Here is a 25,358-nt window from a genome sequence, read left to right on the forward strand (position 1 = left end):
AATAATTTGACCATCGCTTATAAAAAGGGTTAGTTTTTTTTTTCTTTAAAAAATAACTTATATTTAGCTTCAAAGACATGTTGAAAGTTACACAAAGATGTATATGTGTGTAGATCAGTCTAAGATCAAAAAAATAAAATCGTAAGTAGTGCAATAAGTAAAAGATCTTACAATTATAAAATGATACAACTATGCATTGACATATTTAACTAAAATACTTTATATTTCATAACTATAAAAATTATAAAATTTATATAAAATTATAGTAAAATATTTTTATTAGTATTAAAACAACCTCTATTCTTTTTTTAATCTAAGATTTTACTTTAAAATTTTGTTTAAACCTTAATAAGTATTAGACGGGCTGAATGTGAACTATGGTAGTTAGGCCATGATCATACCTTGGAAAAGTAACGATTGACCTTAATTTGAACACAATGAAGAAGATAATCATATGGAACCCTACTTGAAGAAAAGGAACAATAGAGAGCATGATGATGAACTGGGGTCACAAGCATTAAAGTCTACATTCTCTATAGTACACAATTTAACATATAGTTTGGAGCAATCCAACCTTATTATTCTTCTAAACAAATTACATTTATTTTCTTACACAGATATGGAAAATCCAGATCTATATACTTTCAAGTCTTCAAATCATATTTATTACAACCAAAACAAGCCACAAAATAATAGTTTTCAACAACACATCCAAAACAAACAAACAAAAATTCATCCTCTTGTTTATCATACAAAATACCAATCCAAAAAAATAAAATAAAAGTTCCACACTATTTATATCAATCAATCATATATTATAATTACCTATATGGCTATATATGTGATGTAACACAAACCAAAACTTGAATAAAAAAAAAAATCCATTAATATAGAGAGAAATAAAGAGAGGTACAAACAATAATAGAGTTGCTTGATCTAGCAAACAATCGGACCATAAAGCTTCAATTCCCTGAGAAGAGAAGAAAGTAGCATGATGATGAAAATTATAAGCATGGAAATTAATTAAGAAGAAGATATATATGACCCTTGAAATTAATGAAAATAATAGACCTTGGTAACTAGGGTTTTTTCTTCTTCTTGTGTGAAGCCATCTTCTTCATCTTCTAACCCTTATCTCTATCTTTTTTCTTTCTTATTATTTTGGTGATGACCTTATTAGAGGTGGATGATGGTTTTGGTGCGGTTGGTGGGAGGTAAAAGATGTGGTGGTGATGATGAAAGTGAGGTAATAATAATAATAATAATAATAATAATGAAGGGAAGAGGGAAGAGAACATGATGATTACTATGGGTAGTATGTGTGTATTTTTTGCGTTGAAGGAAGAGATAAAAATTACAAACTTTATTTTTTGTTGGGGTTTGCTATAGCTAGACAAATTCTCATAGAAATATTTATATAGATCATTTTTTTTTATATTTTGTTCGGGTTTTTTTTTTCACATGGTGTGAAATATTACCCTTTTTTGTAGCAACCATGTTAGTATAGTGTCTTTTTCTCTCTCCTAATTAACATTAACACACTAAAGAAAAGGTTATATAAGGCTCAAGACAACATTGGTTCATAAGAAGGATGGGTGATAAGGTTTGACTTAAAGGAAAGAAAAAGAAAAAAAAAAAAAAAAAAAGGAGATAATTTCTAGCTTGGGAGGTGGTAATTGAGGTCAGCCATGTTATACCTTTTACTTTGAACATTATCACACGTACAATGTAGTTCTAATTATCAACAGATAAATAGTTGAATTATTTTGAAATCAAATAGTATGTGGTTTTAGAAGTAAATTTTACTTGCAATAAAGTACATGTCAAGAATTAGAATTTTTGATTTTACAAATTTAGAGAAGATGTTTTATAATAGGAAGATGTTAGTAAGGTACTCTTAGGTTAATTTTTTGAGTTTGAACTCTAGACCTCTTTTTAAATTTTTTTTAAATATTTTTTAGTTTGCCAATCAAGCTACATACCAGGAATAAATTTAGTGAATATGTTGATGATTACATTGAAATAACTAGTTTCATGGTACATTTGGTTGGGAGGCAAAAACTATGGTAAAAGGTATATATATATATATATATATATATATATATATATATATATTCGCTCTAGTTAGTTACAAAATGTACTAATAAAAAATATTTTAAAAATATTATTTTTGTAAAGTTTGATTAAAAATTAGTTGATATTCAAGTGATTCACTATATATGATTCATCTTTTTTTTTTAGAAAACTATTTGATAAAACGGTTTCTAAGATGCATGCAACTCCAATATTATCAAATTTTTAAAGTGTCTTGAAGTTTGACATGAAAAAATTTAATAGAATAATTAATTTTAATTTGTAAAAAATTCAAGTTAATAATGTATTTATATAATAAACTAAATTACACAAGACGCAAAATACAAACAATATTAGCATTTAGCAATGTCTCCTTCACCATGGTATGTTAATGTTAAGTTATTAATTGTGGATTCAAAATAATTAACCGTGCACACAATAATTTGTATGGTATGTTGTGATATTATATAAATTGCTGAGAAATACTTTTTCGGCACGGTTTTAGAATCAATAAAGAGATTTCTTATTAAACTTGACAGAATGATTTAATCCATAATGGTCTATTCAACAACAATAATTCAACACATATTATGTTTAATAATAATTAATCATAATTTAATTAATAATAATTTTTAATAATTAATTAATTAATTTAATCTATGATAGATATATCCGAACGATTAATGATTAAAAAGCTTCAAATTTACTGCAAAGATGAAAAAAGGAAACCAAGGAAATTGCTTGAGCTTCACTGTTTGTCCTCGTTCATTGTATATAATGATTAACAAAATGACTCAATTATGAATATGATTACGCTGATGAAATTAATAAATTCAATATGTTGTTTTGGATAATGTTATGGTTAGTGTGAACTAATGTCACATTCACATCATTCCGTGACCTTCTTCGCCACTGGTTAGTGGTTACACAGCCATCTCGTGTAAAACTAAACTTCTTAATTTTCCTCTATCAATTATTGTTGGCTTAATTTCATTTTAAAAGGGCCAAAACACTAGTATAATTTAATAAACTATTTTTTTTAATAGAAATATTAATATGAGAATTTTACAATTAAATTGATTATGGATTGAAACATTTTTCATCTATATATTAGAATTAGCAACATAAAAAGTAAAAAAATACATTAACGATATATATAAACATTTCTGAAGTCAATAAAAATTTACCTAATCAAAATCTTAATCCTAACTGTCAAACAATAAAAAAGAATAATGCAAAATCTATAATCTTTATCTTATTCCTCTTCGAAACAAAATATTTGTCGATGTTTGCTTATATCAATTATAGGTGGTCTTTGACATAACTAATTCAATCACATTTTGGTAAATCATATGTAAGACTGAGAAAGTGTTGAATTTAGTGACAATTTCCATAAACTCCTTACTCAAAATAAGGTATCGTTTAAACAAGTCATTCTCAAATATTTCAACAAATATAAGAAGTGCAAGCTTAAGATAAACTAAAACGCTGCGATGAGACGGAAAATAAAAACGCTGCACTGAGACGAGAACAAAATAACGTCACACTTCAAAAAAAAAATCAAAAAAAAAAAAAAAAAATAGAAACCACTTATTTTAATCAAAGAAGAGAAAAATAGAATTGAAGAGATAGTTTCATATTAAAAAATAACTTTAAACCATTCATCTCCAATAGACAAAAAAAAAAAAAAAAAAAGAGAGAGAGAATTAAGAGACACTATATATACTTAGGATAAGAAATTGCAAGAAAAGTGGTCATCTAACACGTTTTTAAATAATTGATTATATTACATATTGATGTAACAAAATGCAAATATATATACTTATATTTATCAATTTCATTGAACATTAAAATAACACACTTGAAAGAAAAAAAACATTTTTAAAGTAAAAATATATTACCAAAAGATGAAGTTACAAAAATAAATAAATATATTGGTAATTTATTATTAATTTTTGAAAATATTTTATTAAATTTAAATTTATTATTTTAATATCCGGTAAAGTAGATAAATCTAGATTCATATGTATTTTGTCACGTAAACATATTTAATACTATGTTATTTAAAAATATGTCATTTCACATTTTTATTTTGGGTAAAAAATATATTAGCGATTGAAATTGCAATAAGTATAAACATGAGGGACCAACAAGTTAGTTTTTAAAAGGCTAAATTACTTCTTTAATTTTTGTAAGGTTTCGTTTTGATCCCTTAATTCATTTATGCTATATTTTAGTCCCTTAAATATAATTTTTTTAGTCACTTTAGTTATTTTCATTAGTTTTATTGAAAAAATATTAAACTATAGTTACATGTCACTTTGGTCCATCAAAGTCATCCAACAACATCTTTCTCCTATACACACTCAGCAATGCCACTTTTTTCTATGAACAACCCAACAACATCATTTTAAACTTTCCATATGATACCCAAATCTTTCCCTCAAATCGAGAGCTGTTAAATGGGTTGGTCTAGCTCAACTCGTTTTGGTCTGAAGAGCCCCGTACATCTAATAAGTCAGTTCAGTCTGACTCGCTTTGTTATGGGGATGTGTTTTACTAAGACTGGCCTGCCCATTATAGGCTATGCGGGCTAACGACCTGACATGACCCATTTTTTCTGGACATTTTTTTAATCAATAAAAATTAAAACACAAACACTCACAATCACTTGCCATAGTAGAGACAATAAAATTAAATTATAATACATAACACGACCATCATATAGAATTTGGTCACGTTAAGTCTTCAAAGTAGGAGAGTGGAGTCAAAATCGATTTTGATCTTGGTCAACAGAAGACATTCACAAACGGAGCTGAACCAGCGAAGATGTTGGACTGAACCTTGGTCGGTGCGAAAGCACCAAAAATAATATGTTGTTCTTTGCTTTGAACGAAACATATTTTCTTACTGTTTTTAGTTAATTAAATTTTCTTTTCTTTCTGAATTATGGTCGACTTATTATTTTTTTATTTATTTTAAAACCAGCTCAAAAGATCATTATTTTAAAGTCAATCCAAATATAATAAAATAAAATAAAATAAAATTAATTAAGTCATTCGAAATTTGCTCATAATAATTTTTTTTACAAAAGATTAAATTTTTTTAGTTGTAGTGACCAATCCAACCCAATCTCATTTTTAATGTTGGCTAAATCGTCCAAGCTAACAACACTCATTGATTTTGTAGTCTCATTTTTTATGGTCTGACTTATACTAATATGGGTCAAACAGTCCGATTTAATCCAACTTATTTTGACAACACTACTCAAATTCCAACCATCCACATATCATCCCATCAAACACAAATCCCACTCTATTTTTTTAGTCTCTTCGTTTTTGAGCTAATGTTTGAATTTTTTAGGGTTTTGGTCTAAGAACCATTTTCTCTAATGTTGGTATTGAATCTATTTTTTGTTTTGGGGGTAGTGGTATTAACTTTGGCGGTGTTGGTAAAAAGAAGAAGAAGAAGTTGGAGAATGATGAGTGATTTTTTTTTCTTCCATATTTTTTTGTGTCAAACAAAATGTAGGGTAGGTGGATGGATTTGAGAAGAAGGTGAATGTATTTGGGAAGAGGTGAATAGGTTGTTCATGTTGGATTTGATTTTTCAATTCAATATTTTTTTTTTTTTTTATCTCAACAGAAACCAAAATGACATATAACTTTAATTTAACATTTTTTCAATTAAACTCATGACAAAGACTAAAGTAATTAACGAAACTATATTTAAGGAACAAAAATGAAACAAAAATTAAGGAACAAAAATGAAACAAAAATTAAGGAACAAAAATGAAACAAAAATTAATTACGGGATAAAATAGAAACTTGAAAAAAAAAATAAGAGACCAAAATAGTAATTTAGGTTTTTAAAAAAGAGGATTATTTATATGAGTGTCATAAATAAGGGGCCAATGGAACAATTAAGTCATTATTGCTTTGCTAAAAGTTTAGGGACCAAGATAATCAATTGACTAACACAAGGTGAGTTTTATTTATATACAAGAGTCAACAATCAAATCTCTATGTATTAATTTAAGGGTGTTTGAGTCTCTTACTACTTAGTTATATGTTTGACATTTAGTAGTTGAATAAAATTTATTTTACTTCAAAAAAAGTTAATTTGATTTACAAGACTTTGTGAATATTGAAAATAGATCAACAAACTTTTATTTGCATCAATAACTAGAATTTCATATTCTTTCTATTATAATGTTTCACTTAAATAGTACTCTTTGATCAAAATAAAAATGTTTTTACAAAGTATATAATGAGGCCTAAATTTTTAAGAAATCGAAAATACAACTTTCAACACATTTTGAATAAACTATTTTTTATATTTGTTTCGTTAACAAGTGCCCTCAAGTGTTAATTATCATTTGTTAATATCCAAAAAAAATGTCATCCATAAAATATAGATTTTCTCTAATGTGCATAAGTAACATAATCTTGCTCCTTGCACAAATTTAATTTCCACCGATAAATCAATGAATTTCACCATATTTCATTTGATTCAATGGTGAGACTTATTAATCTAACGATGAAAACACATTTGTACATAGTGTAAGACTTACCTCACTTTTACACCGTTGAATTGACTTAAAATATATTTACAATTTTAGCCTTAAATAATTTTTTTTGGCCAAGGTGCTACTTTGTTAGGATCGATCCTTTTCGAATTCGTTTTTGGCTCATCTCTTTATGAGAAAAGGGCAATGACTATGAGTTAGTGTCTCTAGTGGCCAACTAAAAGGCCTTACATATGGAGTGTCTCTGACATTTGATAAATAAAAAAGGTTCACAAAAAGGGAAGCACAAAGATTAGTAGCATTCCTTTGTCTTTTCAGCTGAGTGGAGATTTTGTCACACTTTTAAGAAAATGCTATTTCACACACTTAAGTTTGAAAGCGATCATATTAGAATTGGAGAGTCTGAAAATAGAATAATAATTTAAAATTCAAACTTAAATAAACTTATATAAAGTTATCATCATCTTGATGTATTTATATAATTTTTACATTAATGGAAAATCATATGATATGTGATGCTACTAACATTTTACATCCGTGATTTAACAATAAATTACAGTATGATAATCATTAGATATACATGAATGATGTGTATCAATTGTTAAACACGATATTGATAAAGCTATTTGTATCCTTATGTGAAATATTGTTATTAAAATTTTTGAATATTTCAAAATTACAAGTCTTTTGATAATAATTTTATAAATTAAATTAAATAAAAAAACACATTCAAAAAATAAAATTAAATAACTAAAGATACATTTAAAAACTAATATACCTAATAAAATACATCATTATTATATATTCCAATAATTTTATCTATTGTGACAATGTCTTACAAGAACTATGGTGGTTTAATGTGGACCCGTGGGGTCATGCCTTATGAGGCGCATATCATTGGTCCCGTCCCGTGTAAGTTGACACATAAGGAGGAATTTACGCAGGGAAAAGGAAAAGGAAAAGGTAAAGGAAAAGAATGTTGGTTATGGTTTGTAAGACAAAAACGGAACGTAAAGCTGCAAAGTCAATGCACTTTAGTTGACTTGTGCAACTCATGCTTCCTCCTTTCTTTGCAATATCTATTCCACAATACTACAAAATTAAATAGCTTTGTCAACACTGCTTTTGCCTCATGCTTAGCCCAACCCAGCTCATGCTGCTCCATCATTCAAATGATAGGTTGGACGATGGATTTTCCTACTTCTAGTATTAAGTAGTTCACACAAATAAACAAATCTTGTTGGGGCAAAATATATTATATAAAATTTATAATATAGAAGGAAATGTTATAAGCTTTTACAAAATAGTCTCATAACAAAATAAAATAAATTAAATACTTAAGCTTCTAAAAATTAAGTCCTCTAAATTTTTTTATGGCTTAATTGCAGTTTTGGTCCTCCTATTTTAGCTGATTCGCGAAAGTAATCCCCCAATTTTGTTTTTCCTCAGTTTTGGTCCCTCAAACAAAATTTTGTTCCAAAATTTGATGAAATTTCATTTTTTATTTTTTGCATTTAAATCCTCTAATTTTTTTTATGGCTTAATTGCAGTTTTGGTCCTCCTATTTTAGCTGATTCGCGAAAGTAATCCCCCAATTTTGTTTTTCCTCAGTTTTGGTCCCTCAAACAAAATTTTGTTCCAAAATTTGATGAAATTTCATTTTTTATTTTTTGCATTTATTTAAATCACAACATGCTTCAAGATCTCATTTGCAACAATTGTACCTGGAATCTATGATTTTAAATGGTGTAGTACGGCTTTAAAAAATGAAATTTCATCAAGTTTTGGACCAAAATTCTGTTTGGGGGACCAAAACTAGGGAGAAACAAAATGGGGGGACTACTTTCGTGATTCAGCTAAAATAGGGGAACCAAAACTGCAATTAAACATTTTTTTTATATTTTATTTTAAAAGATATGTAATTCCACTATAATTAATTTACACAACTGTAAAAATCTCAGTTTCGAACTCGAGATAAAACATACAATCTAACAAAAATGTGTTCTAAATTTCTAATATGTTTAGTGTTAGCACTTAGAAGATCGGTAATAATTAAATTGACGGATAAACATAGTTTAATACCAATTAGTTTTTTTTCTTTCTCTTATTACTTTACAAAATATTTGGTATGTGAGCGGCAACTATTTTTTATGGAGGCAAAAAAATGTAATTATTAAGTATTATCCATTTAGAAAAATTTGTAGTGCAACAATTGTCCCATACTATATCAAGAGAATCTATCACTACTTCAACCATCCGAAATTTCAGATTTCCCCCATTTAACATTCAACAAGTGAGTTTAGATTGAGTTGTTTTGCTCGGGTGATTTTAACTTTTGAGAATTGACTTGTGATCTCCTCACTTTATTTAAATATTTAAGGAGTATCGAGACTTTATAATTATCCATCTCGCGTAGCTCATTTGAGAGTAAATCAAGTTAAAATAGTTATTATTCGCATGAGTTGGTTGATTTCTTTGACTTATGTAATTGTCTTCATGTCAAATATTGTATGGCATTTATTTGGATTTGATTTAGTGTCTCCCAGTTAAATAAAATTCGAGGAATTTGATGTTGCGTTTCCTTGAAGATCTCGTTTAAGTTTGGGGTGTGGTTGGTCTCATGGACCGTCTTCATTATCATGTTGTCCATATAAACTTCAAGCATGTTGTCAAATTCTAGGGTAAACACCTTGTTCATCATAAGATGATGGGTAGAGCCAACATGCTTCAAATTTAAGGGCGTCACTTCATTAATTCTCGTTCTCGATCATGAACACGATTTTTTGTTTTTCATCAAGATGCATTAATATGGGATTTGCGGGAGGGGATATGGAGTCCACTGTTTTAAAAAATAACCTACAACAAGATTTGATTGGTAGCATACCAAGTCATGATGGGAAAAGAACCCTTGAGAATTTTCATTTTCAATATCAGGACCTTAACCTATGCTCTTCATGTACAGACACATGTTGGACTTGGTTCCTTGGTGAGAAATTGACAATTTTCATGCAAATATTGACAGAAGCGGAAAGAAAGATTGTGAATGTAAACACAATGACCAGTGCAGAATGAAAGAGACTCAAAATGTTTCAGAAAGGTCACTCATATTGACAGAAAATGTTTAAGCAGACAATTTTTTAGGAAGGTTACATATACAAGTTACATTACAACATTCTATCGAAAAAAGGGTTAAGTTACAATATTTCATAGAAAACAATTACACAACATATGACAAACTTTACCGTCTCTTTTTTATAAAAAATGTCATAGTTCCCAAGTCATAAAGTAGCAAAATTTAAAAGGCCATATTGGAAGCTAAAAGCATGTTCTGTAATCCATTTGCACATTCACTTCTTCAAGATATTTCATTCATATAATGTTTAAATTCTTCACTTAGTTCACATTGTCCAATATTTTTGAACAACTTCCCATCTATTAGTTATTGGCTTAGTCAACTATAATTTAGTTGTAACTGTTTTGCTTTTACTCTTGCTTAGAGTTAGAATGCAGTTAGTTAGTTAGTCCTATTACTATAAATAGTTTGCTGTAATTAGTAGTAGGAATGTCAATTGATGACTTCTCTTGTATAGTGACAAATAACTGAAACTGTTACGAGAAAGTTATAATTCATTCAACAAAGAAAATTCAATAAAGTGAAAGTAGTAATTCATTCACAAAAGAAAATTCAATAAAGTGTGGCTGTTGGATTAAGATGATTGGGCAGCATTGGCTCTAATCATCTTAATATTTTTCTGGTGTTATTTGTCAGTTTTTGTGTTCATATTTCGGTGCAATCTGAATCAAATTCCTACAACATCAATACCTCACCCATGATAAAGCACGAAAGAGCCTACAGATTGATACCAACAATAAAAAAAATTCTTATGATGTTTTTTTACTAAGCATCACGAAGCTAAACTGTTTAATCTTGCTAGAATTGTAATTTAAACTAGATTTTTTATTATTAAAATTAATGGACTCTCAATTACAGAACTGTGCTACCTCCTATCCCACCCACATGCCAAATTGAAGCCAAGTACAGAAACAGTTTACTTTCTCAATGATTCTATCAATCAACCGTCCATCTGAAAGATACATTAAGAGTCCTCACCACGAACAAATTTAAGAAGTTTAGACTTTAGATCTGCCGGAATTCTAGTAGGACGATAGTTTTTATCGAGCCACACTACTGTGGCCAGTGATTCCAAAATAGGCTGTCATGAAATTCACCAACTATCAATAAATATTTTCACAGAAGGTAAAATAAAAAGTAAACTGTAAGTAATGGAAAATTGTAAATAGACCTCTTGGTTTGGTAGCTTATAGATGAAGTGTTCCAAGTATAAGCGGGCCGCTGAATGGTCTGAAATCCTAACCTTTACAACAAATCTGTCTCCACTCTGGTTGCATGTTTTTTAAAATCAGAACAAAGTTTGGCAAAAAGATCTAATGCTTATACAATATGTCATATCCTTTTAGAGTATTTATACCTAACAAACACAAATGACCAACAAAATTGGCGTGACTTACTCTTAGAGGTGCAAGGAATTTGATGGACATTTCTGATACTGCCAATGCATTACCATTGCGAGCAACGCCATCACAACTAACACCAATGCTTTCCAAAAACTCATGACGACCTTATGAAGACATTTTTATGTATAAATGATCGTTAATGCATCTAAAACGGAAAGTATTAAATAGTTAAAAATTCACAACAATACATTACAAAATTTGCAAATGGTCAATTAAACATTAATTCAATTCAGTATCCTGTTAAGGTTAAACGCCTGACCAAAAAAAAGAGATCAAGAAAACGGGGGCAACATTTAAAAGCAGAGCCATGATATAAAAAATACCATATGTACAATATTTAGAGAACAAAAAGAAACTAACAAAAAAAAACTAAGATTGCATCAAAATTTGAACAGGAAAGTTTTGATTTAACCCTTCAAAATCGAAAGGTTTAGACATCACGTCAAGCACAAAACCATAAATAGCCGTGCATTGTCAATAACTCCGTTGAATCAAGGTTTAGACCAAGTTTAGACTGCTTTTCAATTACATTCCTTCTTGATATGATTATTGAGTCTACAACATTGTATCTTATGCTTGGGCTGCTCTGATTTTGTTTCTTACCAAAAGGTTTCTATTGACACCACACTGGAAATTTTAAGTATGGTCTACAACTCTAAACTCAAGTCATTTGCTCAAGATTATAAATCAAACTATTTTTTCTCCCTAGAGAAACAGGTTGAAGATACTGAGTCTAAACAATGTTTTGATTCTTAAGTCATCAAATTACCTCAGCACTGCTGTCTACATTATAACATGTCAAACTTTAGTTTTCATTTAGATTTGCAAACAGTTAAAAATTAAGAACTGCTTTCAATTTTATACATCAATTACAAGAGATATACATACAAAACGAAAGGTTTCAAAAACACCATCCGAAAAAAGTTATCTCAATTCTCAGCATAAAATTTCAGATAAAAGTAACAGTTTTTGGTACTAAAAATCTACATGTAATAGCTCATGAGGTCTCACCATGTTGGCAATAACTAGCATAAACGGCATTGTTGACCACACCAAACTGATCCAACTCATAATCGCGAACCTTTAGTTCAATATCGAAGAACCCACTACTCATGCTGTAAAATGACAAAAGCAAATGAGAACAGCCTTGCAAGAAAAAACTTCAAAATAAAAAACCTTGCAAGAAGAATATTATATATGATCTAAAGAATGAACAAATTTAATCATTTCCATGATTTCAATAATAATATACTACTGATAAAACATTAACACAGCAATGCTGTCAAGCTAGAAATAAACAATCCTACCCAAACTGTTCAACAGTCAATATAAAAAGTTAAAACAAAAAGATAAGGTCAATATAAAATCATTGCATCTAAAGTTGTCCGATGCAATATATAGCAAATATTTTTTCAAAAATTTTAAGAGCAACATGAGACATAGGGAGAGTAGATAAGAAATATTAATCAATATAGTATAGGTTGAGATATCCACAAATAAGGCTATGATTGAAAAATAATAATTAAAACACATTATATTCTAAAATGATAATAATTTGAGAGATGTCGAAATTACAAAACTGATGATATATAAAGAGCAATGAAACACATATTTCACTTAGATATATATGAACTAAAAAGAAAGAAGCTTGAATGTGAAATGCAACATGTTTGGATAAAAAACTTAATTAAGCATTTATAGGATAAATGTTTATCAAATAAGTGCTTATTTTGGGATGTTATTTCTGCTATGTGATATCTATGCACTCTAATTTTTGTTGAAAAAAAAGAAGAAAATATTATAATAAAAGATAAAATCATAAAATAAAGTCAAACAAATTTAATATAAACTATAAGTTGTAATTGAAAACATAACTATGAACATAGTCTCACAAGAAGTGCTTATGCAAGTGGATTGAAACATAGCTATGATATATGAAGGGAAAGCCAACGAGATAAGAAAAAAAAATGTATACGATCCATCAATTTCGAAAATATAAGTCTCAATTTGAAGTTCCAAACGGAAAAACTAACATCAACTAACAATGAAGAAGAAACAAGGGTTTGTGAGGATAAATTATTCGTACCATTTGCTCCCGCTGATATCGAAGAGTGGTAAAGAAGCGGTAGCTTTCACCGGGAGAATTGACCGGAGTGGCGGTGGATTGAACCGGCGGGGAAACTGAAAAGTGGAAGATTGAGCGATTACGTGAAACGACGTAGTATTGAAGTGTAATAGGGAAGGAAACGACGTCGTAGAAGCATGATTCAACATTTTTAATTTTAAAGATTGCGAGGTGAGCGTTATATCCCATGTTCATACTTCATATATAAATAAATATGCATCTTTGAAATTAACTAAGTTCACTGTGCTGTGCCTTCCATCATCAAACGCGCGAAATTAGTAATCACGGTAGTTAGGTCATCTCTCTTAACTACATTTATTGTATTTGTATACACTCTAAATATTTACTACGTTTTTATTTATTATGTCTATGGTGGGACTAATGAAATCAAGTTTTAGCGGTTACTTATTTCTTATGATATATTTTATTATATTTTAACTTTTTGTTTATGTTACATTTGTTATTAGAATGAGAATTCTATATATTTTTCTTTTTATAATTTTGGTTTCTTTTATTTTTAGATTAATGAATTTAGTCTTTCAATTTTAGAGGTTGACTTTTTATGATTTAATAAATGAGATATTAATGTGATTGTTAACATCATAGAAAATTATAGAGGAGAGAATAAAAAGAGGTTAGAATTTCAATAGAATATCAAAAACTTTATGAATAAAAGAGTTACAAAAGTAATATATACTATCATTAATCTAATGAGATTATAAACCCAATAGCATGTTATCTAACTAAATTGATGATATGAAAATGAGTTAAGTGAGAGTCACATGACAATATTTTACATCAAATTTAGTTGATTTTGTGTTTATCAATTAGTTGCCAAGTAATAATTCACGTAAGAGTGTTATGTCATCAATTAAGTTGTCAATATCGTTTGATCTCAATGCTTTGTTTTACCATGAAACTCTCTAATTAGTTGTGACTCAAATTTGGAGAAGTCAAAACGAGACAATGTTTTAGAATAGGATGGAAGATGCTCCAAGGATGGGTTTCATATTTTGTCAGCAAGTTGTTGCCATTGAGCAGAGCACTCAGTTGCAAAGGAGTTGAAATAGACCAAATTGTGAAGTTGATCATGTGAACATATGGTAAGTTAAACTATGATGAAGTTGTCTGTCTCTTTGCTATTGGCACTATAGAAAAAGATTTTTCAAATATAGTAATTGAATTGAATTCCTACACGATGACTCATTTAATTCAGTTGATTTATAGTTTTCACATAAATTTTTTATCACTATTCTTGGTATAAATTGTTGGATTATTTGAATAATACTTTAAATAAAAAATTATATAATAAAATAATTGTTTAACTTAATGGTAATTAAAGCAAACGAGAGTTTAATTTTGAAATTGAAAATATGTAATTGATATAACTCTTCTCTTCTTTATAAACAAATAGTTACAAAACTATAAGTAACCATAAAAAGCGTAAGAAGTAGAACGACAAGAAAGACTTTTTATATTATCATAAAATCGATATATTTATCGCCAAAAGATACAAGAAGGAAATAGGATAGAACAATTCAAAAGAGACCAAGAACACAAGAGGAAATATGCATTATAGGAGTATGATTTCTTACTCTTTTATAGAAATTTATGGTATAGTAAAGTCATAATATCAAAATGATTGAGTAAATTTTGTATCATACTCCAATTCCTTCTATATTGGACATTTTCTGCTCATTTGTGAGCTTGGTTCTTAACTCTCAATTGAAGGATGTTATTTCGGCTGGAATTACATCAACAATTTTGACTATATGGTACTGTATTCATTAACTTAGATTCCTGGATCAATGCATTAACTTAGATTCTTTCTGGTAACCTTTGGTAGGGAATCGTGTAAAATTATTCTCCCAACTATCATTATTTTTAACATCTATTGAAATTGCTTTCAAGAATAGCTTATTAAAGCATGTGTTTGGAAAAGTGTCCTTTGTGGCCACAAGTTTACGGTGAAGCTTCATTTTGTAGTTTCTTAATATCAAGTTGAATTTGGCATTGGGCCACGATAATAGTGCTTTCAACACTATCCCAAAAATGCTATAAATCTCTTTGACTTGAATGTGATTCACATCTAGAGGTTTTCAAGTTTTTCTTGTAATTTATCAATTGCTTCTTCAAAAGTTTCAAGTTTTGTTAACCTTATCGCCAGTTTGGTTTGGTCCGCTTAGTTCACATTTGTATTAAAGTAGAATATTCGTTAAATATTTAATATCTTATGTGTTTTTTTAATTTAATTTTAAAGAATATTATTTTATTTTATTTTATTAATTTAATTTTAAGTTACAATTTGGACTTTTATATTTTAAAATATCAATAATATTATCATTTTTTTAATAAAAATTTATAAATTTATCAAAATCTTCAAACAAAACCCATAATTTTTTTTTTATTTTAAGAAAATTCATATATTTATAATTTAAATATTCAAATAAATTCATATTTTTATCTTCAACGACGTCAAATTTATCAAATAAAAAAATATGAATTTATTTAAATATTTAAATTATAAATTTGATTATGTTGAATTTAATAAAAAATAATATTATTAATATTTTAAAACATAAAAGATTAAATTATTATTTAAAATTATAAATAAATAAAAAAACCAAATCAATAAATAAAGAATTGAATCGTTAAAGGACCTTAGAAGATATCACACGTATTCTATATCAATTTTCCAAAACGTGGTCCCCAGAACTACTTATTTACCATTGATTCGCAAATAAACAATTACCCATTAGATGTCAAATTACTCCTAAACAAGTTATACTTATTTAATAATATAATAAATATGATCTATATGATAGTAGTATTTAATCCAACATGTGATTTTGAAACATATTTATCCGACATGATGTTATTTAATAAATGTACCTTAGTTTAACTCTAAGAGTAACTATGTGAAGAGTTATTTTGCTTAATAACTCAATATAAACAATAAATTTCACTAATACACACTACAAGAAAAAATTGACTTACACCTACGAACATTTGCTAGTTGATGTAATATTGTAAGGACGTGATGCTGGTGTTTTGCAAATTATATGTGTATTTACATTGTAATTTTATTGATTTTGTACAATAAAGATTTGGGTATTAATCTTCTCCTATCTTTCTTTAATTTTTGTTTACATTGATTTTGAAAACTGGTTTTCAAAACTGCAGGAAGGAGAACGTTAAATAGTCTCCGTTTTCTAATTTTCAATTTTGTTCAAGAACGTTCTCAGTTTTCAGCAGAAAACCAAGAACGTTCTCTATTTCATTTTTTCTCTACAATTGTTTGTCTTCTATTTTTATTGGTTAATTCTTGTTGCAGATCTCAATATTTTTTTAACAATTAGTGTCGTCTGTGGGAAATGAAGCAACAACGGTTGGAACCACAAAATTTGACATTGAAATATTCAATGATCAAATGATTTTGGTATATGGAAAATAAAAACGCATGTTGTTCTGGTACAACAAGGTTTGGTGAACACGTTAAAGGGTGAATCAGCTCTTCCAACAACAACGACTGCACGAGAAAAGGAAGAACTGATTAAAGGGTGAATCATCTTGTGTCTTGGAAACAAAGCTTTGAGGGAAGTTGCAAGGGAACCAATAGCCGCATCCTTATGGCTTAAACTTGAATATCTCTACATGACTAAATCAGTTTCAAATATACTCTTCTTGAAACAACAATTTTCAAATAGGCTCTTCTTGAAACAACAATTGTTCTCTTTTAAAAGGAATGAAGAGAAATCTGTCACATTCCAACTTGCTGATTTTTACAAGATCCTTGATGATTTAGAGAATTTAGAAATCAAGCTAGATGATGAAGACAAAGCTTTGATATTGCTTTGAGCCCTGCCAAGTTCATATGAATATTTCAAGGATGCTATTATGTTTGGAAGAGAACAAACAATTGCTCTTGAATTAAAAAGAAATTTAATTTTTGTTGGCATGTTTGACACCTCTAGACCTTTTGAATATGCTCGCTCTGATTTGTAGGGTCCTTCTAGGACAAAAACTCATGCTGGTTGTTCTTATTTCTTAACCATCATTGATAATTATTCTAAGAAAGTATGGATCTATGTCATTAAAAATAAAAGTGACACTTTAATGAAATTTAAAGAATGACATATGCAAATTGGAACTCAAAAGGAAACTAAGCTGAAATGTTTAAGAAATGACAATGGCCTAGAGTATCTTTCAGAGAAATTTAATAAGTATTGCAGGGACTTAGGTATTGAATGCATATAACAGATGCAGGAACTCCTCAACAAAATGGCGTTGCTGAAAGGATGAACAGAACAATCTTGGAAAGGGTCATATTTATGATCTTTAGTGCATGGCTACCTAAAACATTATGGGGAGAAGCTGCAGTTACAGCAGTGTATTTGATCAATAAATGTCTTTCATCAGCTATTGGATTTAAAACACCAATTGAGATGTGGAATGGAAAACCAACTGACTACTCAAATCTGAAGGTATTTGGTTCCTTAGCATTTGCTCACACAAGACAAGATAAATTGGATCCTAGAGCAACCAAATGTGTTTTCATTGGATATCCTAAAGGAATAAAAGGTTACAAGTTGTGAAGAATTGACCAAGGTGTGCTCAAGTGCATCATATCAAGAGATGTAGTGTTTGATGAAACAAGAATGTCCATGATTGACAAAGAACATTCTTTGTTTCAGTTCTGTAGAAACATATAACATTCTCCATTTTAGTGCTGCAAAACGCAGAACGTTCTCCATTTAATAGAGCTTCAAACAACAATGATGAAAGTGTTCAGATTGAGGTGGAGCCACCTGAAGATCAAGAGATTAATCATGAAGACGTAACTAATACATCACTTGATGATAATGCTGCAACAGAAACAAATTTGGCCAATTACAACTTGGTAAGGGATAAAGAAAGAATGGTTATCAAACCTCCAATCAGATATGGTGAAGCAGATTTAATTTGTTATGCTTTAAGTGTTGCTGAAGATCTTCAAAGGGATGAATCAAACAACTACAAGGAAGCCATTAATAGTGAAGACAAAGAAGACTGGATGACAACTATGAAATGATCAATAGTAGGCCAGATTCGACTTATGATGTGAATGTTGTCAGTAGATTTATGATAAATCCAGGAGCGCTGCATTAATCAACACTCAAGTGGATTATGAGGTACTTAAATGGCTCATTGACAACAAGGTTAAAGTTTAAAAAGACTCATCATGACAAGGAACCAATCAAAGGATATGTGGACTCGGATTATGCTGGAAACATGGACACTAGAAAATCAATTTCTGATTATGTTTTAACTCTATATGGGACTACTGTGAATTGGAGAGCGATTACACCGTCGGTGGTAGCACTTTCTACAACTCAAGTTGAATGCATTGCGCTTATTGAAGGTGTTAAAGAAGCTTTATGGATGAAATGACTTATTGGTGAACTAGGAATAAATCAGAATTGTGTTTCAATTTATTGTGACAGTCAAAGTGTTATTCACTTATTCAAGCATCAAGTGTATCATAATAAGTCTAAACACATTGATGTTAAGTATCACTTCATAAGGGATGTGATTGAGTTAAAGCATGTTTCAGTTGAGAAAATTGCAACTGAGGACAACCTAATTGATGCATTCACCAAATCACTTTCACAAACTAAGTTCAAGCATTGCTTGGACATGGTTGGCTTCGACAAAGAGTAAAGCTGAAGTAATGGCAGCAATGTCAATGATTGAATTATTCTGATATTGAGTCAAGATGGAGAATTGTGGAATTGTGTCTCAAATCAGTAACAATTTGGAGTTAGTTAGTTATAACTGAATTTAGTTAAGACAATGTTAGTTATAGTCCGTCAAGAAGTTTGTCTTTAAATACTATAGCTGTAAATGCATTATGTAAGTTGTAATGTGTTGTTGCAAGTGGTAATGGTTGATTGAGAAAGAGAGACATATGCAATTCGAGATTTATAGAAATTCAGAGAAGAAGATTAAGGGAGAGAAGACAAATTGAGGTAAAAGGCTAGTATTGTTGGTTCATAAACAATGATAGATACTAGGAGATCAATCTTGAGAAGGCTTTAATCTTGTAAAGTTCAATAATTAATAGTGGATTAATCTTGCTTGCTTGCCCGTGAGTAGGTTTCATCAATTGAGACTGAACACGTAAAGATCTGGATGTTATTCTTCTCCTATCTTTCATTAATTTTCGTTTACTTTGATTTTGAAAACTGGTTTTCAAAACTACAGAAAAGAGAACGTTAAATAATCTTTGTTTTCTGGTTTTTAGTTCTGTTCAAGAATGTTCTCCGTTTTCAGCAGAAACCCAAGAACATTCTTTGTTTCGTTTTTTTCTCAGCAATTGTTTATCTTCTATTTTTGTTGGTTAATTCTTGTTGCAGATCTCAATATTGTTTTAACAGTTCTCTATGGTAGAATTTGAACAAGTAGCGTGATGTCTATTTTGTGCAGGGGGCTCATTGTTCTCATGTGTGGACTTAATAAATGTAAGTTTAGTTTTAAGCAATTTATAATTTTCAAATCATTTATTATTTTCAATTGGTCATTGATTTCTGAAATTCATTTTCTTTATTCTCATAGAAATAGTAATTTTGCAAAGTAGAATAACTTTATACATTTATACGAGCTTTTTAGATTGAGAAATATATCTTTTTATGTGAATTTGGAATATTTTCGTAATTTATATGATTTTATATGTATATGAAAGACAATAGATTTAACATCGTTTATCTACAATTTTGTCTTCAATTTCTTTGATATTTATAAAATCTATATTTGAAAACTATTTTTAGGTCTTTGTCCTTGTTTTAGGAGCCATTTATATCCTACTATATCTTGCTGCAAGGTGATACAGGTTGTTTAATGTTGGATGCTAATAATAAGTTCTTATCATCATGTTTACAATAGTTATTTGAATTTTTTTTGGGAAATTTTGTTTCTACATGTGTTACTTGTCTTATTAACAAGCTTATAGTTCAACTCCACATAGACTACTTTTCATCTTTCATGAGCTCGCGAGAGGTAGCTTTCTTTCTTACTTTGATATTTTGAGTATGTTTTAGTACGATGTTTTAATATTAAGATGACGTTTGATGAGAAATATTATATTCTTATTCCTTATGTTGTGTTGTGTGTCTTGAGTGGATTTGATATCATAGGTTTTGTTATTACTCATTAGTTATAAGTATAAAAATTCAGTTGATTCGACTATTGTATTAAGTCAGCTGACTTTGTACTATAATGTCTGGAAACAATGTATTCATGTACTACATCATTGAAATCTTACTTTGCAGAAGCAACTTAGTTGTTAATTGCTTACATTTATACTAATACATATTTAACTTTAAGCTCTTCAAACCATTTTGACGTCTTCTTAGGGAAAGCTCTGCAAAGCCATCAAGTCCATTAATACTAATCACAGAACCAATCTAAGTAAGTGCATTAAACATTTCACTGTGATCTAGATCAATAATTGATAACTACATTTTAAAATCTTCCCACTTGTTTTTTTGAACAAGAAACCCAACAATCTTGTGAAACGAAAAAATTTGATATAATTTGATAGAGGAAAAATGCAAGATTAGATATAATTTGACGGGGGAAAAATCCTCCCACCTACTTGTGCTATTATATGAGAATGCATAATTAATTGTTTGATTGTACATTCTTACATGTCAATAAAAAAGAAAAAAATATTCAGGTTAATTGTTTGATTGTTCATTCCTTATTTGTACTCTCTAGGGAACGTTAGTAGGAAATTGAGCACTCGCTAGGCTATGAAGTTTGGTGGGGAACTTTTGTTGCAAAAGAAGTGTCATTTTGGGATAACATGTTTGAATAATGGAAGCATTTCTAGTGAAGCAGCTGAATTATGAGTATTAGATGGGATTTCATATTCTAAGATACTAGCAACTATTGTGTAGTCAAAAGTTCCAAGGCCAGCGGCATATGGTCTAACAGTCATTAAGAATGTGGCATATGGTATATTCAACGTTTGATTTGATGATGTAAAATATTCAACGTTCACATTAATATTTTTTCCATAATTAATTTTCGCAGCTCATGACATTCTATTTGTGAAGTTTAGGATATAGTAGTTTATCATATATTTTAATGAAATTAGTAAAAATAAATTCTATTTTTTTTATAAGTTTCAATTGAGTTAGTTAATAAAAATAAATTAGGAATTTAAATTTAATTTATAGGTATTAATAATTTAAAATTATAATTAATAATGAGATAAAATAAATTTAATTTAATAAATAAAATAATAAGTTTTAATGATAGACAATAATGTAGAAATAGACCAATTCTTTATTTATATTTATTTAGTTTTTAGTGATAGTCATTATAGCAAGTAGAAATAAAAAACATGTAGTGGCAGTTCTTAAAACATATAATGACATTCTTCAAAACATAGTAAGACGTCTTTTTAAAGTTGACGGTGGATTCGAGTATCACTCAAAAATATTTTTAACCTTTATCTACGGCTTTTGACTTTTAGAGAACAATTTTGTCTGTCACTAAAAGTCAATTTTCATATAGTGACAACGGGTGATTATATATATGCTTAATTGCAGTTTTGTTCCCCCTATATTAGCTGAATCGTGAAAGTAGTCCCCCCATTTTGTTTCTCCTCAGTTTTGGTCCCCCAAGCAGAATTTTGGTCCAAAACTTCATGAAATTTTATTTTATTTTTGCATTTATTTAAGTTACATCATGCCTCAAGATCTCATTTGCAACGATTGTACTTGAAATATATGATCATAAATGGTGTAGTACGGCTTTAAAAAATGAAATTTCATCAAATTTTGGACCAAAATTTTGTTTAGGGGACCAAAACTAGGGGGAAACAAAATGGAAAGACTACTTTCGTGATTCAGCTAAAATAAGAGGACCAAAATTGCAATTAAGTCTTATATATATATATATATTAATGATCAAACATACAAAGTTTGTGGAGTAGATCTACTCAATAAAAACTTTTGAATTTGATGGTTGATTTGGTGAAACTCGTCGTGCAGAGTACCTCATAATTGAGTAAGAGAATGTCACACCATCTCTATCTATATATAATATAATATAATAAAATTGTTAAATAGTTGTGAAATGTAAAATGAAAGCTAGAAAACAAAGCAAGGGATAATACATTACAAGTATGGAATGCATATAAGTCCTTTTCACAACGTTAGGTATGAAAATAATTATTTCGATCCATTATTTGTGGTCCAAGATATATTTTACGCGTTAGTTTTACTTACTTTTTTAGCCCATAATTTTCTATTAGATTTCTCAGCAACTGTCACACTTCAAGAATTTGGAAGAAAAGTTAATTGTCTTTTAAGTTTCTAGATAATGCTTCCTTTGTGCCAACTTGCAATTTGATGTCTCACACACTCAAGAATGTGCGCAGTTTTATTGGTCATATACTTTTGTCTCTGTTTTTAGTCAAAAGAAAAATCAATGTATCTACCTCACAAAATTAGGAAATTGATAGATACAAGGCTAACACTCCAACTTTGCTTACTTAAAAGTGTGAAAGAAAACTTGGAGGGTATCTATATATTTTTACAACACAAGTATTATTTTCATGTACAATCATAAGATTTTGATTTTGTTTTTCAATTTTAATACATTATTCCAGCCATATTGATAGTTGTTTTGAATTTATTTTTATATAGTATCTGTAATAAATATTGAATTTGTTATGTTTAAATAACACTATTCGAGTTAAAATTGCAATCAACAACTGAAATTATTGTCACAATATGACAACTACAATTGTGATTAAATCAACGACATCTTCTCACAATATTTAGAATCAATGTCACTAGTCCATTTCCAAGTAAAAATGTTACTAGTGAAATCTATTACAAGTATTACCCTCTTTTCTAATACACAAAACAAAATCTATTAGAAGTAAAAACAGGACAAAAATGAAATTCTCATTAGTTCTACATACAAACTGAAAGAAAAAAAAAAATTACTAATGAATGGAATCAAAACAAAGGAACTTGTATTTTCCAAACTTTAATATCACAATCAAGACTACCACTATAAACAAGATAAGAATTACAATTATCATCATCACTCTTACTTTTAGAATCATTTGCTGCCATAGCCAAACACTTAACAGGTTTTCTATGACCTTGCAAAACACCCAAACAACTATAATTTTTTTCATCAATTCCTCTTCTCCATATCCTAACACTATTATCAGCTGAACCACTACACACCAAATCATCATTCACAACCAAACACAATATAGCCTTTGTATGCCCTCTAAGTGCACCAACAAGTACCATTTTTTCATCATCACTTTTTTCCCAAACCAAAATTGATCTGTCACAAGCACCTGAATATAAAATTGACCCATTTTTGTTAAGTGCTAAAGCATTCACAGCTGATCTATGTTTCTCCAATGTTCCAATCAAAAAGTGCTTTTTTTCACTTTTTTCAATTTCATTATGATTATGATTTTTCTTCCAAATTTTGATCTTTTTATCAGCTGAACCTGTATAAACCACCCCATCAGAAGAAACAACAATTGAATTGATAGCATCTTCATGTGCATTTTTCACTGACTCCAAACACTTGAAATCAGAAACTCTCCAAATTTTGAATGTTCTGTCCCATGAAGCAGAGTAAATTAAAGACTCATCTTTTGAAACAGCAAGAGAAGAAACAGTGTCAATATGATTAACCCATGTACACTTTTTATGTCTTCTAACTTCAACATAATTCTTAGACGAAAAAATCTTCGAAAATCGGTCGTTGAAAGTTGGAAGTGTTGCTATGCATTTGAATAGGCTTTGAGGATCTTGATCATTGGTAGTACTATTTTTTGTTTTTGTTTCGATTTTCCAAACTCGGATTTTGTGATCTTGATGAGCACTAAACAGCATATCATTGAGAATGATAATTGATTTTATGGTTGATTTGTTACTTATGGCAACTAATTTGTTGTTGGTGTTGTTTGAGGCTTCAAGGGCAAAAGGGTCTTTGTTAAACCTTCTTATTTCACTATTGGAAGATGCACTATAGAGGAATTTGGAGTGAAGAGTTAGGGAGAAGATAGGAGAATTGTGGCCTTTGATGGTTGTTAGAAGTTGGTGATGTGTGGTTTGAGATTGTTGAGAAGGTTGTGAGGTGAGAGAAGGAACAGAAGGTAGACTTGGTTGTGAAGACAGAGAAGAAGAGGTTGATGATTCTGAATTAAGGTGATGATCATGTGAGTGAGATTGTTGAGAAGGTTGTGAGGTGAGAGAAGGAACAGAAGGTAGACTTGGTTGTGAAGACAAAGAAGAAGAGGTTGATGATTCTGAATTAAGGTGATGATCATGTGAGTGAGATTGTGTTTGTTGTTGTTGGTTTTGTGAGTAGCAAGATAAGGGACATTGAAGAAGTCCCATTTTCATTAGGTTGTTATTTGAGATTGTTTTTGTTGGGTGGGAGTTTTAAGGAGTGGTTTGGGTTTTATAGAGACATGCTTGTGTAAGGAATTTTCTTAAAAGTGTGTAACTGTTCATTTTGCAATTTGCATTAATAATGCATTTAGGTATGACCAAGGTGTGGCAAGTGACATAACTTATTCTATCTTTAGATTATAATAATTAGGGAATATTTATTAAGAGTTCAAAGGAGTATTAAATGCATGGATAAAATATATTTGGAGTTCTATTTTGAGTCACTTGTTTAAGTGAAAATTGGTCTCCTTAGAGGCAATTTATCCATGCATATTCCTTGGCAAAGAACACAATGTTGGATGTGGAGGATGAGAGGCTAAGGACTTATTATTGGACAATTTAAAATTATCTAGCACTTTAAAGGAAGAAGTAAATCAAAACTATATAACTATAACTATATATATATATATATATATATATAAAGTCAAATTAAAGCATATATTAACAAATTAAATATTCAAATCATAAGATGTATCAAGAATACCAGAAACGCTTACTGTTAAAGCACTAGAACACTGCAAACGAGCGTATTATACGGCTCATCGATACTAATCAAAGAAACTAAGAGAGAATAAATTACAAAACAAACCTCGTACATTCTAATGGATATTGGCAC

The 25,358-nt window shown here is 29.3% G+C and overlaps 2 protein-coding genes and 2 long non-coding RNA genes across 4 annotated transcripts; 1 reads left to right on the forward strand and 3 right to left on the reverse strand.

Moving 5' to 3' along the window:
- Positions 1–553: 553 nt before the first annotated feature.
- On the reverse strand, positions 554–1,387 carry LOC101512330 (uncharacterized). The gene is made up of 2 exons (XR_189989.4): positions 1,072–1,387; positions 554–970 (listed from the first exon to the last, which is right to left on the reverse strand). It is a non-coding gene; the product is annotated as an uncharacterized lncRNA (long non-coding RNA).
- An 8,858-nt stretch (positions 1,388–10,245) lies between these two features.
- Positions 10,246–13,554, reverse strand: LOC101512006 (acyl-acyl carrier protein thioesterase ATL3, chloroplastic-like). Its single transcript, XM_004504448.4, has 5 exons — positions 13,224–13,554; positions 12,149–12,252; positions 11,132–11,241; positions 10,906–11,001; positions 10,246–10,815 (listed from the first exon to the last, which is right to left on the reverse strand). The coding sequence occupies exons 1-5, from the start codon at positions 13,409–13,411 to the stop codon at positions 10,699–10,701; spliced, it is 615 nt and encodes a 204-aa protein (XP_004504505.1). The 5' UTR covers positions 13,412–13,554; the 3' UTR covers positions 10,246–10,698.
- A 42-nt stretch (positions 13,555–13,596) lies between these two features.
- LOC113787128 (uncharacterized) lies at positions 13,597–21,344 on the forward strand. The gene is made up of 4 exons (XR_003473426.2): positions 13,597–14,365; positions 19,728–19,762; positions 20,654–20,708; positions 21,018–21,344. It is a non-coding gene; the product is annotated as an uncharacterized lncRNA (long non-coding RNA).
- Positions 21,345–23,272: 1,928 nt separating this feature from the next.
- Positions 23,273–25,084, reverse strand: LOC101511687 (protein JINGUBANG). The gene has a single exon (XM_012716911.3). It carries the CDS (start codon positions 24,692–24,694, stop codon positions 23,276–23,278), a length of 1,419 nt encoding a protein of 472 aa, XP_012572365.1. The 5' UTR covers positions 24,695–25,084; the 3' UTR covers positions 23,273–23,275.
- Between the last annotated feature and the right edge of the window lie 274 nt (positions 25,085–25,358).

The sequence above is a fragment of the Cicer arietinum genome, chromosome 2 (assembly GCF_000331145.2).
Source record: "Cicer arietinum cultivar CDC Frontier isolate Library 1 chromosome 2, Cicar.CDCFrontier_v2.0, whole genome shotgun sequence".
In the NCBI taxonomy this organism is placed as follows: domain Eukaryota; kingdom Viridiplantae; phylum Streptophyta; class Magnoliopsida; order Fabales; family Fabaceae; genus Cicer; species Cicer arietinum.